This window comes from Mesocricetus auratus, unplaced genomic scaffold (assembly GCF_017639785.1).
Source record: "Mesocricetus auratus isolate SY011 unplaced genomic scaffold, BCM_Maur_2.0 Super-Scaffold_100006, whole genome shotgun sequence".
NCBI lineage: Eukaryota > Metazoa > Chordata > Mammalia > Rodentia > Cricetidae > Mesocricetus > Mesocricetus auratus.
Genome location: NW_024429190.1, coordinates 9,614,049 through 9,632,819, shown reverse-complemented (window position 1 = coordinate 9,632,819; position 18,771 = coordinate 9,614,049). Strand labels below are relative to the sequence as shown.

Here is an 18,771-nt window from a genome sequence, read left to right as displayed (position 1 = left end):
TGTATCCATCTATCTATCTATGTATCTATGTATCTATCTATCTATCTATCATCTATCTATTATCTATCTATCTAATGTGCATTGGTATTTTACCGTGTGTGTTGGGTCCTCTGGAACTGGAGCTATCTATCTATCTATCTATCTATCTATCTATCTATCTATCTATCTATCATCTATCTATTATCTATCTATCATCTATCTATCTATCTAATGTGCATTGGTATTTTACCGTGTGTGTTGGGTCCTCTGGAACTGGAGCTATCTATCTATCTATCTATCTATCTATCTATCTATCTATCTATCTATCATCTATCTATTATCTATCTATCATCTATCTATCTATCTAATGTGCATTGGTATTTTCCCGTGTGTGTTGGGTCCTCTGGAACTGGAGCTATCTATCTATCTATCTATCTATCTATCTATCTATCTATCTATCTATCTATCATCTATCTATTATCTATCTATCATCTATCTATCTATCTAATGTGCATTGGTATTTTACCGTGTGTGTTGGGTCCCCTGGAACTGGAGTTAGATGGTTGTGAGCTGCCATGTGGAAATTGAACCCAGGTTCTCTGGAAGAGCAGTCAGTGTCTTACAACTAATGAGCCATCTCTGCAGCCTCCTGTCTAGATCTTAGTTCAAACAAACGGTAAAAAAACAAAACAGGAAAACCTGAATGCTGCTTGATGCTTCCTATTAGCTGTCTTAGAGCGCCTTGTCTTTCATGGAAACTGACTAAGTCTACAATACAAAGGTATGAAGAGACAGTAATCGGACTCAAAGCAATCCATTGGTGGTGGCAGGTGGGGACATGGTTAAAACTGACCACAACTCTAAAGCAGGAGGACAGGGATACATGGCTTTGTCACACCAGTATTATTCTCTTTATTTCTGTGTATTTGTCAGAATTTCCATGATAAAATATTTTTTCAAAAAAAGAATCATTTTGATACTGTTATATCATAAAATATTACTTTCTTACAAAGACTTCAATGGAAGAAAAATAAAAATTTGGCTGTAACATTAACTAGTGAATTAAATCTTTTTACGTTAGACATCATCTTTAAAGACTAAGTTCTGCAGGTTTGTGGGATCAGAGTTAGAATTCCAAGACACGGGCAGGAAGTGTGGTAAAGCAGCAGCATTTCTGGGGGAGGCCAGGCTCCCTTCCGCCTCCGCTGTCCTGTTACTAGCTCACCACCTTCTCAGCAGGCCATTCCATTCCTATGGATAGGAGGAAATCATACCCATAATGCGAGGCAATAAAAATCCCTTCTCAGAGGCTGGGCGGTGGTGGCGCCCCTTTAATCCCAGCACTCGGGAGGCAGAGACAGGCGGATCTCTGTGAGTTTGAGGCCAGCCTGGTCTACAGAGTGAGTTTCAGGACAGGTTCCAAAGCTACAGAGAAACCCTGTCTGGAAAAACCAAACCAAACAAACAAAAATCCTTCTTAGTGAAGCAGATAGCACAGGTGCAACACGTGGGAGCGTTCAGATAGGGGTCAACTGATTCAAAGTACCCAATTCTGATCCCAATACACACTTGCCCATTTCTCTACCACCCTTGCAATAAAGATTTATCTCCTGATTGCTGGCATTAGCTCACAAAGTCTTTCCTTCTTGGTTACATGTAATAAAGTGATGGTATATTACTAAAAATTGACTGTAGCCGAGATTCAACACAGAACCAATCAAGGTACACAACTTTCCAACTTTTCAGATTATTCTGAAAGACTTATTTGCAACTTAAAATCTGAGTAAAACATATTTTTCTTTTTTTACAGAGTCTGCTGACAGATTCTCTTGTAGACCAGTTGCCCTAGAACTCAGTATGTAGGCAAGGGTCTCCGTGAACTCTGAAGGTCCTGCCCACACCTCCTAAATGCTGGGGTTGCAGGCACACACAGCCATGACCAGGTGTGAGCAAAGTACTTCCAACACATCATGAAGAAATTTTGAGGCTAATTCATTTTGTAAAAAATGTTTTATCAATTCTATTTTTGTATAAAACACAAGGGAGAAACTTGGCCAATCAACACATGACCATGACCACAGGGAAAGGGACTTTCGTGAGTCTAAAAACTTCGTGCGTCTAAAAACATACAAATGTTTCTTTTATCTTGTCTACAGCAATTGTCGATGCTTTTCCATTGAACTGTTCTTAAAAATTCCACTCAATGCTGCTGGTGTCCTCTGTCCCCGTTACAGACAGTGGGGGTGAGCAGGTTGGTTAAATCACTTCCTAAGCAGTTTTCTGTTGTCCCTTCTTTCCAATCAGAGATTTGTGGATGTGTGGGATCACACCTAGAATGAAATGCAAAAAAAATATTGTAATACATTTAAAAAATTTTAATAATACTCTGTATATCTTAATGCTTTAGTGCTAAACAGACAATTATAAAAAGGATGGAATTAACTTAAGTCCCTTTTCACATTTGGTTCTTGCTAAATCCACAGGAGCCCAAGAGCCTCGCCTAGGAATAGCAACTGTAGCTAACCACAGCCATCACAAGGTTCTGGAAGGATTCAGTAACTGACCCCAGACCTTTACAAATCCCCAATACAGAACCATTTTGGTCCTGCCAAGTCTATCGTATTATGCAGTTTTCCAGAATCATGTGATTTCTCCAGCATAGTTCAAATGTATGGTGAAATCTTTTAAACCTTAGGATGAAAGTGTGGGAATATTTAAAGAGTGAGTTAAGGTAAGAACAGCACTGCATGACAATAGAACAGGTGTCTACTCAGATCCCTATGAAAAGAGGCTGGTGGGTCCCGAGTTGTGACTCAGTTTTAGTTGTTTAACCACTTGTAGCATTTATGAGGACCTGGGTTCGCCCCTTCATCAACAACAGAGATATCGTACACTCAACACTTGTGGAGTTAAAGTCATATGGCTTCTAGTCAACCACTCAAATGCACAGGATCACTGATCTGAATGATTATTAATGAGAAAGAATTTGGGCTTAACAATACATACCGCCCCCGGCTATGGTAGCCTTGATAAGTGAATCCAACTCCTCATCACCTCGGATTGCAAGCTGCAAGTGACGTGGAGTGATACGCTTTACTTTGAGATCCTTGGAAGCATTACCTGCCAACTCCAGGACCTGTAAAGCAGCCATGAAATAACACAATTAAGGAAACGGTAGGTTTCCAAATGTAGAAAAACTTCTGTTCCTGTATGTAAGTTTTTTCTGTATCACTGTATGCTTGACACCCAGTACCTCCTACTGACTCCCCTCCTTGCACAAACACAGAGAAACATGCAACCCTCCACCCCAGACAAGTTTCTCTGTGTAGCCCTGGCTGTCCTGGAACTAGCTCTGTAGATCAGGCTGGGCTTGAACTCACAGAGATCCGCCTGCCTCTGCCTCCTGAGTGCTGGGAAAAAGGCGTGTGCCACCAACGACCAGTTTCGACAATGACTTTGTAAGCCCTTCTGTCTCCATCTCCAAGAGCAAGAATTACAGGTGTACACCACACTCCCAATTTATGTGACACTCAAGACTGAACTCAGGACTTCGGATTTGCTAGACAATCTACCAACTAGGCTGTATCCCTAGCCTTATTTCAAGAAACATCAAAGCTCTGCTCAGCCACAACGCACTGCTGCTTTGCTTTTAGACCAGCGTTTCTCCTGCCCCTGTCTCTGGAGTTCTGGGTTACAGGGCACCAGCTTGTGCAGCTAACCCTGCGCGTTATCTGTCTTTACCTGCAGCAGTTTTTCTGGCACTTCTTTGATAGAAGTAGCAAAAATAGCTACAGAGCAATCTCATTTAAGCAGAGCACTGAGTATATCATACATCTGAATCAAATGTTGGCAAGCTTCAAAACCTCCCAGTGCCTTACCTCAGGCCTCTCGCTGGTCTAGGGTGACCCCTGCATCAGTATGTTTGGAAAGCTCTCCAAGAGGTTCTAGTGAAAGTCAAGCCTGAAAAATGATCACCCCTGACATAAACTCTCAGCTTAGGGATCACAATTTTTTTTGTTTTTGTTTTTTTTTTTTGTTTTTCGAGACAGGGTTTCTCTGTAGCTTTGGAGGCTGTACTGGAACTCACTTTGTAGAGCAGGCTGGCCTCGAACTCACAGAGATCCGCCTGCCTCTGCCTCCCGAGTGCTGGGATTAAAGGCGTGCGCCACCAACGCCCGGCGCTAGGGATCACAATTTTACCTCTACTAAATAACAAAAAACAAAACTATATATATATATATATGAGACAGGATTTCTCTGTATAGCTCTGGGTATTCTGGAATTCAGGGTTAGGAGCCTGTAGTTCTGTAGACCAGGCTGGCCTCACACTCAGAGATCTACCTGCCTCTGAGTGCTGGGATTAAAGAAGTGAGTCACCACTGGCTGATCAGAATTCCAAATTTAAATACCTAGAATATGCTGACTTCTTTAAAAATGTATCTGTGTAGCACCTGTGTTTTTGTTGAACTGGTGGATAAAGACATAAAAGACAGGTGTAAAACTAAAACCAGAATTCATGGTTCATTTTGAGTTCTGACACGATACTTAAGACAGAGTGACAATGACATTGAACTAATAATGAGGCTGGGTCTAATAAAGGGGATGATAAATTAGAAGCATAAAAAACTAAACACGCCGGGCGGTGGTGGCGCACGCCTTTAATTCCAGCACTAGGGAGGCAGAGGCAGGCGGATCTCTGTGAGTTCGAGGCTGAGCTGGACCAAAAGCCTTCAAAACAATACAGAGAAACCCTGTCTCGTAAAAAAAAAAAAAAAAACAAAAAAGAAAAAAAAAACTAAACACACAGGGCCTCACACAAGCTTATGTACCTACCCTCTCACTGAGCTGTCTTTGGAGGAAGTCTAACTCCACCCTAAAAACTCTGGCCAGCTATGACTGAAACATGTAACCTCAGTCACTTGCAGGGCTAAGATAGGCCTACAAGTCTAATGCCATCGGGGGCCACCTACAAGACTGCCTCAAAGAAATAAAGGACGGGACAGAGAGGTGCCTCAGTGCCCAGGAGCACTGGCTACCCTGCCACAGGGCCCTGGTTCAATTCCCAGCTCCCACATGGCAGTTCACAACAGTTCTTAACTCCAGACACCCTCTTGTGGCTTCTGTGAGCACTGAAGGCAGGTGGTAAGCAGACACACAAGCAGGTAACACATCCAAACACATAAAATAACAAAGCAACACAAAGCCCCCAAAGGACTAGGGAAGTATAGATCAGTACAGAGTGGTTCCCTAACTCATAAGGTCTTGGGTTCAATCCCAAGTACCATAAAGAAGAGGTAACTGACGGATGCGAGCTATAATTCTATGTGCCACAGCTCTAGCACATAAAAATGTATATCTTCCTAGAGCCTGTAGTGAACTAAGAATCTGGGACAGAATCAAAGAAGAAAGTGTCTCAACTAAATCAAAATGCCCTCATGAAACTTTTGAGTCTTAACAGCACAGCTCAAGCTCCCCAGAATTCCGAGTTAAATCTTGGGCAGGACACTGGAATGATGGCACTGATGGCGAGCGCACACTGGAGGCTTCTGCTTTGCCTGGCTGCCTCTCAACTGACGTGCTCGCTAGCTAATCACCTGCTTGGTCTGGAACGTAGTGCCAGCATTTCATGCCTTCCTATGTATTTCCCCGGGGAGGGTTAGAGATGGGGAAGTGCTGATCCAGGACCCTCGTATTAAGAAGTCTTGCCAAAGCAATTTCTCTAAATGGAATGTGGGGCTCACTTGTAACCCTGAGGGAAGGACTGCTAATTCTTTTTTTTTTAAAGATTTATTTATTTATTACATATACAGTGTTCTGCCTACATGTCAGAAGAGGACACCATACAAGCACAGCCATATCATTCCTTTTTCTTTTTTCTTTTTGGGCTTTCAAGAAAGGGTTTCTTTGTGTAACAATCCTGGCTGTCCTGTAACTCACTTTGTAGACTAGGCTATCCTAGAACACAGAGATCTGCCTGCTTCTTCCTCCTGAGTGCTGGGATTAAAGTGTTTGGCACCACTGCCCCGCTAGTTTAGAAATCTTAATAAACTAAGAAGGCATGCTGTAACTTATGAATATTGCGTCCCTGCCACTGTTCTTTTGAGAAAGGGTTTCATTTACCCCTGGATGGCTTTGAATTCACTATGCAGCCAAGATGACTTGAGTTCCTGATCCTCCTGCCTCCACCTCTTAAATGCTGGGATTACACTTTCCCCAGTTTATGGGGTGCTGGGAAAAATCCCAGGTTTTCATGTATGCTGGGCAAGGAGCTTCAAACACTGCCAGATGACTAACATATATATCTCATTGTTCACTTACTCAGAACAGTATTTATCATGTCACTTAAAAATGTGGTTTGCTGGCCTTCACTTAAACGTAAACAAATAAAAACCAAGCACACCAGGACTCTTTAAAATTGACTGGGTGGTAACTTGGCAAGATGACCTAGTCTACACAGATTTTCAATCAGCCAGTCCTACCTGTCTCTACCAGGCCAACTCAAAAAAGAAAAACCTCCCTACACTAAGCAGAACACAGAGCAAGTTCCAGGCCAGCACGAGCTGCTGTCTTAGAAAAGCAAAGAAAAGAAAGCAGCAGCCAGTGTGCTGGTCTACTTCTGCAACCCCAGCACTTGGAGGTGGAGACAGGAAGGACCAGCACTAGGGAGGCAGAGGCAGGCGGATCTCTGTGAGTTCGAGGCCAGCCTGGTTTGCAGAGCTAGTCCCAGGACAGCTAGGGCTGTTACAAAGAGAAACCCTGTCTTGGGAGAAAAAAAACCCAAAGTTCAATAATCCTTTAGTATTCTTAGGGGGAAAAAAGGGCAGGAAAGATGGCTCAGTGGTTAAGAAAACCGACTGCTTTTCCAGAGGATCCAGGGTCTATTCTCGGCACCCACATGGCAGCTCACAACTGTCTATGGCTCCTGTTCCAGGGGATCCAAACCCTCACAGAAACATACATAAAATACAAATAAAACAATTAAAAAAACACTCTCCCCATGGCAGCAGTCTCAGCCATTGCAACCTCTCGTGTCCCCACAATGACACTGTCCACAAACCTCAGCCGTGAGGTACTCCAGAATTGCCGCACTGTACACAGCAGCGGTGGCACCCACCCGTCCATGGCTTGTGGTGCGAGTCTTCAAGTGTCTGTGGATTCGGCCCACAGGAAACTGAAAAAGAGATGTCTTGGGAAGCATTGCAGTTGCAACAATATATGCATGAGTGTAACTGAAGGCTTAATGATATTACAGGCCAAATTTACTTGGTAATTAACAGTCCTAGGGCCTCTATGTACGTGTTGCTAATCAGCCTCAAATCATGAACTTTTGCTCAACAGTTTCACTGAAAAATGAGAATTATACCATGTTGTTACCAATAATCACACTTGTATCTAATCAATTCTTTCACATAAGTCTCATGACTTTGAACCTTCACCATTCTCTTCTTATCCTAACTCTGTTCTTTCCTCAATTTCAAGAGGTCACCTGATAGTTAAGAAAAAACCAACCCCTTAGCTGTGTGTGATGGCACACACTTTTGATCTCAGCACTTGGGAGGCAGAGGCAGGAGGATCTGTGAGTTCAAGTTCAGCTTGGCCTACGGAACGAGTCAGCCAGGGATACACAAAGGAACCCTGTCTCAAAAAACAAAACAAACAAAAAACCCCAACAAAACAAAAACAACAAAAACCAACCCAACCAACCAACCCAAATCAATCCCACTCTTTCATTGTGATGCTTTCCTTTTGAGAGAGAACTTTCTCATTTCCAAAGTCTCCTAGTCCTACTTAATTGTACCATCTAATCTGGTTGTTTATGTATGCTTTAATTTTGGGTGCTGGTAATAAAACCCAAGGCCTTGCACATGCTAAGGACTCCAATACATAGCTACATCCCAAGGCCCCACTCTCCAGTTTATTATTTCAACAACTCCAGTGACTTCCTTTCTGCTGGCTATCTAGGTACCCATTTTTCAAGGCAAACTTTAAAAACGAATCCGGAAACCCTCACTTTTACGTGTATTTACTTACTCATCTGAGATAGCTTACATGTAAAGGCTGGCCTCAACGTCATCTGCAGCACTGGGAGGTCAGCTATGTGCTGCAATGCCTGTACATGCACCTCAGCCTTCTGGTCTCACTTCTCCCAACCCAAACTTGGCTTCTGGGAAGTACCATTTTTTGTGTTTTGTTTGTTTTTTCAAGACAGGGTTTCTCTGTGTAGCTTTGGAGTCTGTCCTTGAACTCACAGAGATCCACCTGCCTCTGCCTCCCAAGTGTTGGGATTAAAGGTGTGTGCCACCACTGGCGGCATAGATCTCATTCTTAAGGGGAAAGAGTATCTCCAGAAGTAATCATAGTTTTCTTAAGCACACACTCAATGCTTTACTTCTGTTTTGTATTTTTAGTAAGGATTGCTGTCTAGCACATAGCAAGACACCCAAACCATCTCTTCCTTAGCCTTAGAGGCCAGGAAAACTTTATTTTAAATTATTTATGTATATGGGTGCACAACATGTGAGCCTAGTTCCTTCAGAGGCCACTGGATCCCCTAAAACTGGATGGAGAACAGTTGTGATCTGCCATATGGGTGCTTGGAATCTAACCAGGATCTTACGGAAGAACAGTCAGTTCTCCTAATAGTTGAACCTCTCCCCAGCCCTACAACAAGGTCTTTTTTGTTTTTCGAGACAGGGTTTCTCTGTATTGGGAGTACCAACTCATACAGCCACTTTGGAAATCAGTATGGAGATTCCTCAGGAAAATGGGAATCAGTCTACCACAAGACCCAGCAACTCCACTCTTAGGCATATACCCAAAAGATGCACATTCATACAACAAGGGCATCTGCTCCACTATGTCCATAGCAGCATTATTTGTTAATAGCCAGAACCTGGAAGCAACCTAGATGCCCCTCAACTGAAGAGTGGATAGAGAAAATGTGGCATTTACACAATGGAGTACTATTCAGCGGGGAAAAAAAACAATGGAATCTTGAAATTTGCAGGCAAATGAGTGGCACTAGAAGAAACCATCTTTACAAAGAGAAACATGGTATGTACTCACTCATTTATGGATTTTAGACATGAATCAGGAGAGTGCCAGCATACAATCCCACTGCCAGAGAGTCTAGGAAACAGAACCTTCATCCAGTGACTGATGAAAGCAGAGGCAGATACCCACAGACAAACACTGAACTGAACTCCTGGAATCCAGTGTCAGAAAGAGACTGAGCTGGTTTAACCCACAGAAACAGTTGACCTGAACAAGGGGGAGCTCTTGGACCCCAGATTGATGGCTGTGTGGAAAGCAAGGGACTGACCCAGACCCCCTGAATGTGGGTGTCAGTGAGGAGGCCTAGGTAATCTATGGGACCTTGGGTAGTATTTATCCCTGGCATACAAACAGACTTTGAGTGCCCATGCCACAATATGGGAGGCTCTCTCAGCCGGGACTCTTGGGGGAGGCCTAGGCCTTGCCTTGGATGAAATGTCAGTTACTGGAGATCCACCATGGAGTACCTCACCCTCCCTGGGGATTGGAGTAGAGATTGGGTGGGGGACTGGGTGACCTGGTGGGGAGGGCAGGGAGGGCGGGGAGGGCAGGGGAGGAGGGGAGGGAGAGGGAGCTGGGATTGACATGTGAAACTAGATTGTTTCTAACCTAAAAAAAAAAAAAAAAAAAAAAAGACAGGATTTTGGGGTGGCTGTGGTGGTGGATGGTATATGCCTTTGATCTCAGCACTGGGAGGCAAAGGTAGGCAAATTTCTGAGTTTGAGGCCAGCCAGGACTACACAGTGAAACCCTGTCTTGAAAATCAAAACAAGACAGAGTTTTGCTACATTTCTCAGGCTGCCCTGGACTTTTTGATTCTGTTGTCTCTCACTCCTGAGTAGCTGGGAGTAAAGGCAAGTGCCCAGCGATGCTTTGCTTTGGTTATATATACAGGACTAAACGTCCCTCTTAGAACATCTTAGTGGCTGGCATACAATTGGAATCTAATATGGGGAGAGAAGACATTAGGATCACAAACTTGAGGATAACAAGGGTTACAACACCCTGTTTACAAACACTGGCCCCTAAATAAAACTAGGAAAAAATATTTTGAAAGGTACCATCAATGTTCTTGTGTTTCTTATTCTCTCAGATTAGGAAACTCAACCACAGCATTAATTTTACATAAATGATCTTAAACTACTTAATTCTGTGTACAACAACCTTTAGAAAAGTAGACTTGTTTCCACGTTTAGATATTTAAATATGTATTTCAGTGAACTTTGCAGTAACTAGCATTGCATTTAATCTTACGGTGCACTCATACAATTCCTGTCTTAGATTAGAAAGTTCCAAGTGTTAGAGAAACCTTTTGTGGAGACAGGGAAGGAGCTGCCTTTCGTTCCACCCGCTGCTGCTGCTGCTTCTTTTTGTAGCACTGGAGACTGAGACTGAACCTAGGGTCTCACAAGATGCTGGGCATCTTTCTAAGTGATAAGCCTCCCTCCCTTCCTATTTTCTCTTTGACATTGCTATACGGATTGTGGGTTGGCCTCCAACCTGCAGAAATCTTCCTGCCTCTGCTTCCTGAATGCTGGGATTACAAGCTTTGTACCACACATCAGACTTACTTATTTTCTGAGGCAAGAGTATTGATAAACTTCCCAGGCTAAACTTGAACACACCATGTAGCCCAGACTGGCCTTGAATTTGTAATCCTGCTGCCTCAGTCTCTTAAGCAGTTGCTATCATAGGTAACACCAGACGCCCTGTTACATGGATTACTTTTAAAACAAAGCCACGCTCATTTTGCCTGTATAAACACACACAGGAATGCCTTTGCAGCCTAACACCCCTGGACGAGAGTTATAGTTGTAGCTGCTGTTGGGTGCTGAGAATTGAACCCATGTTCTCTGGAAGAACAAGCAGTGCTCTTAACTGCTGAGTTTCTCTCCAACCCCCACAGCAACTTCATTTATTTATTTAGGCAAAGTTTCTTTGTTTAGCCGTGGTTGTCCTGGAACTTCTTCTGTATAACAGGCTGTGAGTTCAGAGATCTGCCTGTCTCTGCCTCCCAAGTGCCAGGATTAAAGACATGTGCCACCACATCCAGCTACATGCATGTTTTTTAAATTCTTTTAAAACCCAATATTCATCTTACTTTAAAACATTTTATTACATTTATTTGTGTCTATGTGTACTCAGGGGGGCCAGAAGAGGACACTGAATCCCCAGGAGCTGAAGTTACAGATGTCTAAAGGTATGTAGGGACTGTCTTTAGTCCTTTAGAGGAGGAACAAGTGCTCTTAAGTGCTGAGTCATGTCTCTAGGCCTCTACTTACTTGTGTCAGAGCACAGCTTGCAGAAGTTGGGTATCTCCTCCATCGTGTGGGTGCCAAGGCATTTGGAGGGAAGAGCCTTCACATGTGGTCAGCTCACCAGCCCTTCCTCTTCTCCCACCCTGCCCTCTGTTTATCCCCGAGACCAATGCAACAGTCTCCACTTCACGGCTGCCACAGCCTAATTACGAGTGAAATAAACCCGAGAACCTAAGTAGTGCCCTAACACACAATGTATGCTTTAAAGCTAAGTGCCCAACTGTCCAAGATGGCTCAGCAGTTAAGAGCACACACTGTCCTTGCAGAGGATCTGGGTTTGGTTTCCAGCAGACACATGGCAGCTCACCCCAGTTCTAGGGGTTCCAATGCTTTCTCTGGACCTACATACATGATGTAAACGCATGCAGGCACAACAACCATACACATAAAATTCAAATAAAAATGACAGGCAGGCAGTGGTGGCATATGTCTTTAATCCAGCACTTGGGAGGCAGAGGCAGGAGGATCTCTGTGAGTGTGAGGCCAGCCTGGTCTACAGAGCCAGTTCCAGACAGCCAGGGCTACATAGAGAAACCCTGTCTCAAATAAATACCTCCTAAAACAAACAAAGAAAATACAATGAATTTAATCCTTTTTCCTTCTGTGTAACACAGATCATGTTATCCACTTGTCAAGTTTTTATTTATTTATTTATTTATTACTTATTTTGTTTTTCTGAGACAGGGTTTCTCTGTATTGTTTTGGAGGCTGTCCTGGAACTCACTCTGTAGACCAGGCTGGCCTCGAACTCACAGAGATCCGCCTGCCTCTGCCTCCCGAGTGCTGGGATTAAAGGCGTGCACCACCAACGAGCCGGCCACTTGTCAAGTTTTAGCCCTGCCAAAAGAAACCTGACTTTGCCGTTGTGGCGGTACACACCTTAGCAGGAGTCTAACATGGCTACAAAGGGAAGCTGTGAAAAAACAAAACAACACACACACAAAACATCACACAGTAGGATTTCCAATTTTTCTCTGAAAAATTATTTATTTATGTGTGCACATGCTTGCCACACACACACATGAACATGAGAACATACTGGAGTTGGTTCCCTCCCTCCGCTACGTAGGTCCTGAGAATTGAACTCAGGACAGGCTGTAAAGTTTGAAGGAATGCTCCTCCCATCGAGCACTCCGTGGGTTCCTAATTCCCCTTTAAAGCCTGTTTCACATGGCTGGGGGGATGGCTCGGTGGTTAAGAGCACGTGCTGCTCTTGCAGAGGGCCTGGGTTTAGTTCCAACAGCTACGTGGCAAATGTGTAGCTCCGGTTCCAGGGTCTCACTCCCTCTTCTGGCCTCCTCAGGGACCTGTATGTACACGCTATACTGACACATATGCAGGCAAAACACCCATACACAGAAAATAAAAATAAGTAAACCTGCCGGGCAGTGGTGGTACACGCCTTTAGTCCCAGCACTCAGGAGGCAGAGGCACACGGATCTCTGTGAGTTCAAGGCCAGCCTGGTCTGCTGAGCGAGTTCCAGGACAGCCTCCAAAACAACACAGAGAAACCCTGCCTCGAAAAACTAAAACCAAAACCAACCAACCAAACAAACAAGTGTAACAAGTGTAAAGCTGGGTTTTATTTTTTTTTTTTAAGATTTATTTATTTTTAGCCAGGCAGCAGTGGTGGTGGTGGTGTGTACCTTTAATTCTAGAACTTGGGAGGCAGCGTCAGGCCTTTGAGTTTGAGGCCAGCTTGGTCTATAGAGTGAGTTTCAGGATAGCCAGGGCTACATAGAGAAACCTAATCTTGGAACCAAAAATCAAACAAACAATACATACTATACCTTTATTTTCATGAGTGTGAGTGTTTGCCTTCACAGATGCCTGTGGGCCCAAAGAGGTCAGAAGAGAGCATAGCTCTCCAGGAAGTGGAGACAGTTGGGAATCAAATCTGGACCTCTAGAAGAGCAAGCCTTCTTTACCACTGAGCCAACTCTCCAGTCCCCACCCCCACCCTCCCTTTTGAAGCAGGGCCTCTCTGTATAACAGTCTTGGCTGTCCTGGAACTCTATTTGTAGACCAGGCTGGCCTCAAACTCAGAGATCTGCTGCCTCTGCCTCCTAAGTGCTAGGATTAAAAGGTGTTCACCACCACTGCCTGGCTTCTCCAGCCCCCTTTTAAAGGATTCCTTATGTACAGGGAATAATTTTTACTCATCTAGAAAAATCTGAGTCTGTAGGTTAATGTTGTAAAAATTCACATACATGAAATTTGAAAATACTTAGAAGGTTACAGCGTACTTCTCAGTCTACAATGGAGGTCTTTTGGGAAATATCCAGAGAATAGTTAGTGCAATAACCCAATATTGGCCTCTAGTTCTAGCCTATCCCGAAAGTCAATGAACCACTACAAATTTTCTCAAAAGGGAAACCAGAGCATACTCACTTGAAGTTTTTAAGAGTGAGAGCACAGTTATAACCCTGAAAAAAGAGGTATTAAAAAAGATTTATTTAATTTTTAAGTATATATGTGTCTGTGGGTATGAGAAGTGTGAAATCTCCTGGAACAGGTTGTGACTGTTCCGACATGGGTGCTAGGAACCAAACTCAGGTGTTCTATAAGAGCAACAGACATTCCCCCACTTCCAGACAGGGTTTCTCTGTGAAGCTTTGGAGGCTGTCCTGGAACTCTCTTACAGACCAGGCTGGCCTCAATCTTACAGACATCCACCTGCCTCTGCCTCCCGAATACTGGGATTAAAGGTGTATTGCCTGGTTGCAACAAACATTCTTAACCACTAACTCAGCTTTCCAGGCCCAAGAACAGATACTAATGGGGGGAGGAAACCACCAAATTTGTTAAGGCATCACGTTCTCTTATAAAATACAAATTAATAGCTTGCTTTATAATTTCAGTTTTAACCAGTTAATCTCATGTTCAAGGTCTATCATCATAAAAGGACATCTCTGAAATTAATGAACCATCTCTGGGTAATGCATCACAAAGATAAAGAAGACAATGAACTGTGACAGAATGGATTCACTCATTACCTGCAGCCCAGCTCTCTGTGAGCGGGACACTGCCTTAGCCTTGGCCTTCCCACTGTCTTTCCCAGCTTTGCCTCCAGCCTAGATGAAAACAATTTGGAGTTGAAAATGTTAATGCAGAAAAAAGTCACAAAATTTTTATGTTAGGTAAAAATCTCTAGTAAAAAACTAAGAACTTAAGATATCTAGATGATTTCCTGCCTCACTTTAAATATATATATATATTACCTTTTACTAACACATTAAAACAATCCATCACTAATACTTATTCAAACTTTAAGTTATCTATCAGTCTTACAAATTTCTGATTGATCCTGCCAGTTTCATGCATTTAAGAAACATTTAACTTTTCAAACAAATCATCTAAAACAAGCCAAAGTCTTTCCCTCCCCACCCCCCCTTTTTTTTGAGATAGGGTTTCTCTGTGTAATCCTGCTGGAACTCTCTCTGTAGGCCAGGTTGGCCTCAAACTCATGGAGATCCATTTGCCTTTGCCTCCTGAGAGCTGTGAGTCACCACAGCCCAGCAGTCCTTCCTTTTTTAACCTTTCTGTCAAATATCTGGTCATGGTAATGAGGAAAGTAACAGAGAAATTCAGTGCCAGGAGTGGGGTTGTTGCCATGACTAAACATGACCTGGATGGCTCCTAGGCTTCTGGAGCTAATTTTCAGGAGGAATGTGGAGGTGTTTGGAGATGTGGGCACAGAAACCCTGGAATGCTATAAGCAGAATTCAACCAGCAATCTGGTGGGGCTCAGAAGAATAAGACACATTTAAAAATACACAACAGGGCTGGGGAGATGGCTCAGAGGTTAAAAGCACTGGCTGCTCTTCCAGAGGTCCTGAGTTCAATTCCCAGCAAACACATAGTGGCTCACAACCACATATAATGAGATCTGGTGCCCTCTTCTGGCGTTCAAGAACACATGCAGACAGAACACTGTATACACAATAAATAAATAAATCTTAAAAAAAAAACCCACAACAAAGATGATATAGGGATGCAGATGGAAACAAAGACTATAGGGAAATGGACTAAGGCCATTCATATTGTATTTGTCTATATTTATGTGTGTCCTGAAAGTTGGAGGGAAGCTGACTTAAAGTGTCACATTAGTGAATTTAGGGGTTTCAAGGCTGCGGAGCACCCAAGCTTTGGCATTGCTGTGCTAGCTGCTGTGAGCAAAGGCCAAGACCAAGAAGCTCAGCTTTTAAAGAAACATTCCAGCCAGGCGGTGGTGGCGCACGCCTTTAACCCCAGCACTCGGGAGGCAGAGGCAGGCGGAGCTCTGTGAGTTTGAGGCCAGCCTGGGTTACAGAGCGAGTTCCAGGACAGCCAGGGCTACACAGAGCATCCCTGTCTTAAAAAACAAAAACAAAAAAGCCCAAGAGACCAAAACAAATAAACAAAAAAGGAACAAAAGCAAACCTTACAAAAACAAACTGCTACTTAACCTAATCTCCCAAACCATATATAATTAATTCTTTCAACTTTAAATTTAAAATAGTTGATGACTGAGAAAGAGAAAATATATAAAAACTGGGCTCAGCAGGTAAGGGTAGCTGGCACTAACCTTACCATCTCTGCTTGACCTGAGCCTTACTGGTGGAAGGAAAGAACAGGTCCTCTGACCCCCATGAGCACCCTTACATACACAATGAACATACTTTAAAAATTTCTTATCCCCAAAATTGTGTGTTAGACTTCGACAAGTGTCTCAGTTTAAAAAGTTTATTCATGGGCGCCGGGCAGTGGTGGCACTCCTTTAATCCCAGCACTCGGGAGGCAGAGGCAGACAGATCTCTGTGAGTTTGATGCTGGCCTGGTCTACAAAGCTACGCAGAGAAACCTTATCTCAGCCCCCCCCCCCCAAAAAAGTTATTCATGGGAAAGGAGCACACTGAAACATATTTCACTCCTGAAAAACTTGAAAACTGGATACTATGCTATTACTCTAATATTCAAATTTTTATTTCTTGTCAATTTAAAAAAGTCTTTACCAAGGACAACCAATGCCTCCAGTACTTATTAATCTTAAGTTAATGCTTATGTTCTTTTGGGTGAATATTGAAAACCTATCATTAGAACTTGAGAAAGAAAAAAAATAACCATGAAAATCAACTACTTGAGCAAATTAATTTTTACAAACAAGTAACCCATGCTGCTTGTCAGAGTAATTTCCTACAATCAGCATATAACAATGCCAGCTGACAGAACTTCTCTAGTTCCAAGTTTGAGAATGTGACAGTCCAAACTTGGCTACTTTCCATTTGGCCAATCTGTTTACAGTCATCTACTAAATACCTGACATATCCACATGACAATGGCATTATTTGCTGGATGAGAAATGATAGTCTGGGGTTGACTTTAAGTTTTAAGGAAACAGCACCCGTTGAAGGGACCTGTCCTGTGAAGATGTAGCTAAAACTCGGACACAAACAAACAAAATTTATCTAAAGGAGCACGGCCTCCAAAACACCCAAAGGTAAGTAGTATGCTAACCAGGCCTACTAAGGATAAGGGAAATTTGGGATGCTAGTATACAGTAGTTTATTCACCAGGATTGACCCAGCTAATTAGGCTCCATTCCCATGGCAAAGGAGACAGCACGGATTTATGACCGGCAGTTAGGCTCAGATTCCCACACCCAGGGACAGATCTGACTGGCAGCGCAAGCAGGCAGGCAGCACCGGGTCACAGCCATCATTAAGTCCTACTCTGTCAGGAAAAACATAATTCTGTCAGGTGGGCAGGATGACCCCGGTAACAACTATTCGGAAGAGAACAATACTGGTATACTTACAATAATGCTGGCAATATGTATTATTTTTGCTGTGTAAATCTCCTATCTGCCTAAGTGGCCAGACTTGCAATCTCCAGTCTCTGTTTTAATTGCTCGAAGTGTAACCTGGGACCCGAAAAGAGATTTTCAGGATGACAGTGTCTGAGGAACGCATATGCCTAAAATGTACATAAATTAGTAAGAGCTTCTGCTGAAGGCCGGCTCTTGCTTGGGTGTTAGCTAGCCGGACAAGGGTTATTAAAGAGCCGTTCCTTAATTAATCTAAGTGTGTGGAGAGATTCCTTACTGGGAAGGCATATCATTTCTGTAGCAGTGAAAGGATACTTAAGACAGGAATGCCGACATAAATACAATTCCGAAATGAGAGCGTCATCCCCTTTAACAATCTTGACGCAAAGAATAGGTCTCTGTTGCTTTAGCTCTTTCTCCTTCTTCTGAATTTTAAATGGGGCTAAAGTTTTACTCACTTCTGTTTTTTAAAATCTGCTTTCAACTAGATCTGAACTGCAAAATGAAAAGATACTGTTAAGCCAACTAGATCTGAATTGCAGAATGAAAAGATACTTTAAGCCACGTAAATAAACTGTTACAAAGAAGTCGGGGAATAACCCGGAGACTGCCTCAAGCCGGTGCAAAGCGCGAGCCGACCGAGCCGCACAGGGCAGGACCGGGGCGATGCCCGGTGGGGCATTACGTAAGGCAGCGCGGAGGCAGCAGGACCTCCTCCGCCGCCGCAGAGCCCGCCCCTGCCTCTGCCTCCTGCGTCGGGCGCGGCCCCCTGGCGGAGTCCGGCCCCCGCGGGCGCTCCCGCTCGGCCGCGCGACACCGCCCACTCCCGGCTCCACAGGTGGAGGCGCCGCCCGGGGCTTCCGAGCGCCGACTCCCCGAGCGACCCCGCACTCACCATGGTTTCGGCCGCGCGCCGCCCGCTGCCGCCCCGCGCCGCCGCTGTCCCGGCTCTCGCAGCCCGACCACCGCTGCCGGAGCCGGACAATGCCCCGGGCCCGCCTCGCAACGCTGCCACCAATAGCCGCTCGCGTTGTTCATTTGAACCTCGGCGGCTGGCCAATTGGACGCCTCCTTCTAGCCAGGACTCCGCCCTCTCGGCACCGCCTCCCTAACGGCTGTTTGCTTTTGCACACGGCACTGGGAGGCGGGTCCTCCAACCCCAACACTGACGCGCTCTCCGCCTCTCTCCGGGCGCGGAGTCTGATGAACAGAAGCGCCAACCAATGAGAGAGGAGGAAAGCCAACGACAACACGGCCGGCAGCGCGGGAGGCGGGAGTCCGGGAACGATCCGGCGCAGCTGTGCCTTTCCCGCCCATTCAGAGTCCGCTAATCCGCCTTAGTTTGCTTTGTTTTTCGTCTACTGTTTGGAGGGGGCTAAAGTGCGGAACTTGTTGTGAAAATTTAGGAACACGTGTGAGTCGCACTCAGCATGTAGTAAAATTCTCTCGCTATCGTCGACCGTCCAAACTACTTTAAAACGCCTCATTACTATTACTATCATCATCATCATTATTGAACCTGGGCTATTTGGAAGAGGAGAACGTAATCTTCTGTATGAAACCCATCAGAATTCTTTATTTGTTTGTTCTTTTTGGTTTTTTGAGACAGGGTTT

At 44.2% G+C, this 18,771-nt stretch overlaps 1 protein-coding gene across 2 annotated transcripts; it reads right to left on the bottom strand.

The window, feature by feature from the left end:
- Positions 1-1,970: 1,970 nt before the first annotated feature.
- On the bottom strand, positions 1,971-18,180 carry LOC101837114 (histone H2A.V). Of its 2 annotated transcripts, XM_005086776.4 has the most exons (5): positions 18,053-18,178; positions 14,348-14,425; positions 7,037-7,150; positions 2,986-3,115; positions 1,971-2,309 (listed from the first exon to the last, which is right to left on the bottom strand). In XM_005086776.4, exons 1-5 carry the CDS (start codon positions 18,053-18,055, stop codon positions 2,248-2,250), a joined length of 387 nt encoding a protein of 128 aa, XP_005086833.1. In that variant the 5' UTR covers positions 18,056-18,178; the 3' UTR covers positions 1,971-2,247. The 2 variants fall into 2 exon arrangements, with proteins under 2 accessions (XP_005086833.1, XP_012981231.1); XM_013125777.3 differs by lacking the exon at positions 7,037-7,150 and having other exon boundaries at positions 18,053-18,180.
- Positions 18,181-18,771: the final 591 nt, after the last annotated feature.

Coding starts and splice junctions, on each gene's coding strand:
- LOC101837114 (XM_005086776.4), bottom strand. Junction 7,151..14,347: donor CACAGAGAGCTGGGCTGCAG/GTAATGAGTGAA, acceptor TCTCTTTTTCAG/TTTCCTGTGGGCCGAATCCA. Junction 2,310..2,985: donor GGCTACCATAGCCGGGGGCG/GTATGTATTGTT, acceptor ATTTCATTCTAG/GTGTGATCCCACACATCCAC.